Below are 6,000 nucleotides of genomic sequence, written 5' to 3'. Positions count from 1 at the left end.
AAAGATTTTTTTTTACAAATATATAATATAGGATCATATTTTAAATACAAATTATTCTAAATAAAAGTTATAAATATCATGGTACACGTGTATAATGACATTTGAGAATTTGTTGAAACATAATTGTTTCCTGAACTGAATCGTTGCAGTTTCATATACCGTATTTTTCGGAGTATAAGATGCACCTTTTTTTCCTCAAAAAAGAGGCTGAAAATCTGGGTGCGTCTTATAAACCGAACACAGTTTTTTTTTGCCTCCCAAAGCTCCTCCCCCTTCACCAAAATGGCTGTGCATACCCTTATGGAGGCTTTCAGAGAGCTCCTGGGGGCTGGGGAGGGCAGAAATGAGCAAAAACCAGGCTGATTTTTGCCCCCCCCCCAGCAGTACTCTATAAGCCTCCATAAGGTATGCATGCAATTTTTTTTGACAAAAAAGGGGCCAGTTTTCATGAAAAACGGGCCATTTTTTGCTCGTTTTTGTCCCCCCCATCCCCCCATGAGCACTCTGCAAGTCTATTCATGCCTTTTTTGAATACAAAATGGGCCCCATTTTCATGAAAAACGGGCCATTTTTGAGAGGTTTGCAGAGTGCAAAAACTTTTTTCCCCCCTTTCGGAAAACTCTTTAACTGATTGATGAGAATTACATTGATCAAGTGCTGTGCCAGCAAAAACAAACTCTTAGGTACTGCAGATTGTCAGCAATTTCCTTCTCCAGCACATGGATAAATACACTTGGAAACATCTACCTACCTACCTACCTACCTACCTACTCTCTCTCTCTCTACCTATCTACTGTATTTTTCTCTCTATTTCTTTCTCTATCCCTCTACCTACCTACCTACCTACACACACACACACACTCTCTACCTATCTGCCTACTGTATTTCTCCTCTCTCTCTCTCTCTCTCTCTCTCTACTGTGTTTCTCTCCCTCTCTATCCCACTATCTACCTACCTACTTTTTTTAAAAAATTGTCTGTTCAAAACCTTGGTGTGTCTTATATTCCAGTGTGTCTTTTGCCTCTTCAAAATCTTGGTACGTCATATACTCCGGTGCGTCTTATACTCCGAAAAATACGGTAATACAGTAATTCTCTGCAGATAAAAAACAAAACAAAACAAACATCCTTGCTATGTCAGATATATTTTCCCCGATTTGATGGGAAAAAACCCATCATTTATTTGATCATTTTATTTCTCCTGTGCAGGATAATTCAAACACATGAATTCCTATCATATATAGCCTTGCTGACTGAGCACTTTAAGTTGAAATGTGAAGAATTAGATTATTAAATAGAAGCTTGCATCTCTTACTTCCTTCACTTATAAAAATTAACTTTTATAATGAATGCCTTGCTTTTGCTTTGCAAAAGGTGATAAGACTTTTTTCATAAAATAAAACACAATGGAAAAACAAATGTTTAGGGTAAGATGCTTAAATAACGAGTCACCCCCCAGTATTTCCCGCCTCTACGGGTACAATCATTGGCTATTCTATTAATCTTCTCATCGTTCCTATCACCCATCTCCTCCCACTTATGACTGTATGATTGTTACTTTGTTGCTTGTATCGTTATGATTTATATTGATTGTTTCCTAGTATGATTGATTGCTTATTTGTACCTATGACTATCATTAAGTGTAATACCTTATGATTCGTGATGAATGTATCTTTTCTTTTATGTACACTGAGAGCATATGCACCAAAGACAAATACATTGTATGTTCAATCACACTTGGCCACTAAAGAATCCTATCCTATCCTATCCATATTATGTTGGTACAAATTATTTGCCCTATTCCTTGTAACTGAATAGAGGTTGTACAACGCAAAATAAATGGACATCCAATAGGTGTTATTCCACGGTGGTGTAGATTAAGAACCTCAGATATCGCTCCTTCTAATGCGACTTTTCAGCAACCAGCTTTAACTTTAGTCCTAACGATCCCTTTCTCTCCATGGTCGGTCCGTAAACTTTATTAGGACGTGACTCACCGTAGTGCCTAAGCTGAAACAAAACTTCGTTTCCCATGATGCATTGAGGCCTTTTCTTCCCGTGACGCTTTCCTTAATGGACGTCGCCGCGAGGGGGTTGGAGATTTGTGACTTTTAAGGTTCTGTTGGGAATTGTAGTCAACGGCTAGTAGGAGGCTTGAAAGGCTTCAACCTGGGAGGTGGATCCTGGAGATGGGACCATGAAGTTACCGGATGTTTCTCGGGCAGCGCAGCTTCTGCTTGTTGGTGGGAAGTAGCAGCTGCGTGCTGCTTAATTGCTTAAAGAGATGGACGGGGGGATCGGAGTCAATGCTTTAGATAGACTCACCGGGACCCAAGCAAAGTCCAAAGTAAATGCTTAAAAGTTGACTTTTAGGGTCTTGCACTCTTTTGTGAAGCAGTGCGGCTCGGATGGATGTAACCCTGAAAATAAAAGGCCTTTATTTAAGCTAGGCACGAGTATTATATTTGCACATTGAGCTAAATAGTGGCTCTTGACTTAAGTTTTGCAGAATAAACTATGGTTTTGTGCACAACCCATAACGCCACAGTGGCTGGTTCACCAAAGCTAAAACCAAGCACAAAGTCCATTGACACTTCAAAGAAGAAAACTGCTTCTCGGCACTTCCCTTCGGCATGTTGGTATTGTAAGTCTTGAATTGTTTCAAAATTTATTCTGGTTTGTTGGCTTGCAGGGTGACACTGGAGGAAAAAGATGTACTATTCCAAGAAAGGCTGAGCCTTACTCAGATTACTTTAAATCGACTGAAGAACTGCTAGCTTTTGCAGCCTTTTAAGATTGTCCTAAGGTATGTTTTAATATTTACAAATACTTCAGTGTTTTGTGGCCTGGGTTGTTAGTAATCCTATAAATGTTCAATTTTTGAAACACAGTTGAGATTCTTAACAGAATATGTAGGTCAGCTGTAGCAAACTTCTTATATGCCAAAACGTCAGAAATCAAAGTTGAATCTTGCCTCCTTCGGATTTGGGGTCAGTTTTTTTTCTTAATTCCATATTTGAAAAAAATGGTTGTGGCTTTTAGCCAAATTTACCTAGAGTTATCTATCTTAGTTGCAATTGTAAGGGGCATTACATCAAGCTATATCGTGTCTTATTTTTTTTTGGTGAATAATTCCTTCCTGTTGCCAGTCGAGTTTGAGAAGGGGGAGAAAATACAGCATAACCTGACATGCAAGATTTGGTTATTATAGCCAATCTTAATAAATTTAATCTTGGCTTTCATGCAGGGTAGATTTTGTGGTCTGGTCTAACTAGTGGGACTGACATTAGGCCTCCCCCTGTCTTTGAAGGGAGAAACTTAAAATATCCTAGGGTCTCTGAAATGCCCTTCATAAATTATAGGATTGCAACTTTAATGTTTTTATTGCTGGATTCAGTTGTGATTGATGTGGTGGCCTAAGTGGTAAAGATGCTTGCTTCCCATTTGGAAGGTTGAGAGTACAATCCTAGGTAGCAGCAGATGTTTCTCTCTCAGAGCGCAAAGAGAAAATTTCTGTTATGACCTCCACATAGACATCAGGAAGGGCATCTGGCCAGTAAATGTTCAGCTCCATTCAATCATCCCAAATCTACCTCAAATTAAGAGCTTACAGGGCGATAAAAAGAAAAAAAAGTTTGATCCACTTAAAATAGTACTTTTCCCTCTGATTATTTATTTGTATCTATTTTACAGTTTCAATATCTTTTTGTTTTTCTATTTCATACATTTTTGCAAGAATGAATGAATGAATGAATGAATAAATAAATAAATAAATGAAAAAGGAATGTGTTAAGCACCATCTCAGAATAAGTATTTCCCCTATTTTCTAATAAAAAGGAGAGGCTACTTCTTTAAAGAAGTGGCTAGCTGCATCGCCCACGTATGTTATCTATTTAATGAAGTGTGCTATTTGTTTCAAAAATGTTGGTTTTATTTTACTGTGCGATGAATCACTTAATAGATGCTATAAACACATGATTAATTAAGGTTTCTCTGATTTGTTAAAAGAACTGGTTTTTACTGTAGTTTCATCTCCAGTTCTAGCGACTTTTGGTGAGCCCTCACAAAAAATGTTGCCTAGACTTACTGAAGAGCAGAAAAGGAAGATCGAGGAGAACCGGCAAAAGGCTTTGGGAAGGAGAGCAGAGCGACTGGCAGCTCAGCAGGGTGGTGTTGCTATGAAGCTCTCTGACATGCAGAATCTTGATAGCTGTCAAGGAAACCTGCAGCGGCCTTTGAAGAAGCAAAGCTATGACACCATCCTTGGTAACCAGCACCTCCAAGGCCCTGGCAGCCATTTGATGCAGAGAAGTCCTCGGATCTGTTCTGATCACTGCAGTTCAAATCAGCAGGCAACTGTTTCACATGGAGGCCAACAAAAAGATGATTCAGTGGACTCTAGCCCAAATTTATACAGACAGTTGGACAGCACTAAGAAGCCCTCATTAGCAGTGCAAAGCTCTCTGGGTAATTCTCATTGCCATTCTCTGGAGAGTTCTTGCAGACAAGGTCAGATAATCCAATATAATTCTGATCCATTGCAGTCACCTACATGTGGTGCAGCAGGCCAGAATATTGGAGAACAGCATCAGGCTATCTTGGATGCTAATATGAATTTATACCCTGTTAAAAATATACAGAGTCAGAACAAGTCTGTTGGCAAGCAGGGACTCCTTAAACAGGCAACATGGCTGGATGCAGGTGGAACCACTGCAAGGGATTGTCCAATGCAGTCAGGTACCAGAAATCTAGACTGTGCCAAGAAGGAAGGGAGTAATGCATTGCAGTTTTATGGTACAAAACCCCTTTTGGCTCCTGTAAAAGGGGGCAGAGAACAAAGTTCTACTGTTTCTAGGGTTTCAGGCAATGTGCCTGAGATGTCTGAACAGAAAAATCACAGAATTCTCAAAGGAAAATGTATAAACCATTCAGAAGGCCGATTCAGAGTTGAGATTGGATATAACACAGAGCTCATTGAGATATTCAGAAGTTTACCAAGCAAAAAGTATGGTAAGTGTAGCTCTTATTGTTCAGTTCGCTGTGTTTTTAAAGACCTTTCCCATTGAGATTGTGCTAAATATTGTGAATCATGCAGAAATAGTTTTATTTTTATTTTTTACTTTGATTTTGGCCATGGAGGTGCAGTGATTAGAATTCAGTATTGCAGGCTAATTCAGTATTCAGTAGTTCAATCCTGACCAGCTCAAGATTGACTCAGCCTTCCATCCTTCGGAGGTCAGTTAAATGAGGACCCTGATTGTTGGGGAGCAATATGCTGATTCTGCAAACCTTTAGAGAGGGCTGTAAAGCACTGTGAAGCAGTTTATAATTTAAATGCTATTGCTAGCTATGTTGAAAAGGTTCCAAAAATGGTGTGTCGTGGGTGAGATAGTTTCAGGCCATATATAAACTTTAAAGGCACAAAAAACAGACTTCCTTTCCCACATGCAGGTAGTCCTCAATTTATGATTACAATTGAGCCCAAAATTTCCTTTGCTAAGCAAGGCAGTTATTAAGTGAGTTTTGCCCCATTTTACAGTCTTTCATATCACATTTATTAAGTGAATCCCTGCCATTGTTAAGTTAGTAAACACACGATTCGTGTGTTAAGTGAAACTGGCTTCTCCATTGACTGCTTGTCAGAAGGTTGCAAAAAGGGATCACAACATTGCAACCATTGTAAATGCATGCCAGTTGCCAAGTATTCAAATTTTGGCCATGTGACCATGGGTGCTACAATAGTCTTAAGTGTGAAAAAATGATCATGTCATTTTTCAACTTGTAACTTGTTACTAAACAAATCGTGGTAGGTCAAGGACTATCTGTACTGTACTCGCCATTGGGTGTAGAACAGTAGCTAAAGAAGAAAAGCAGCTATGCAATGAAGGTTGGACTATCTTGTCTGTGCAACTGCTTTAGTGGGTAAATGAGAGCACCATACAGAAGTAATGAAGAAGAAGTACCTATCAGCTTAAAATGTTGGCTGTAATAAACTCTTACA

The 6,000-nt window shown here is 39.1% G+C and overlaps 1 protein-coding gene across 5 annotated transcripts in view; it reads left to right on the top strand.

Moving 5' to 3' along the window:
* The first annotated feature begins 2,015 nt into the window (after window positions 1-2,015).
* SMARCAL1 (SNF2 related chromatin remodeling annealing helicase 1) overlaps window positions 2,016-6,000 on the top strand; it is a 36,960-nt gene continuing 32,975 nt past the window's right edge. Inside the window, exons 1-3 of one of the 5 annotated variants that reach the window (XM_081945571.1) lie at window positions 2,016-2,115; window positions 2,692-2,805; window positions 4,038-5,009. In XM_081945571.1, coding sequence (XP_081801697.1) covers window positions 4,070-5,009 — 940 coding nt within the window. In that variant the 5' untranslated portion in view covers window positions 2,016-2,115; window positions 2,692-2,805; window positions 4,038-4,069. The other 4 variants (XM_081945568.1, XM_081945567.1, XM_081945570.1 and 1 more) reach the window with 4 other exon arrangements.

The sequence above is a fragment of the Natrix helvetica genome (genome assembly GCF_964273705.1).
Source record: "Natrix helvetica genome assembly, chromosome: 1".
Taxonomy (NCBI): domain Eukaryota; kingdom Metazoa; phylum Chordata; class Lepidosauria; order Squamata; family Natricidae; genus Natrix; species Natrix helvetica.
Note: the sequence above shows the minus strand (reverse complement) of the source record. Positions and strands in the feature narration are given on the sequence as shown.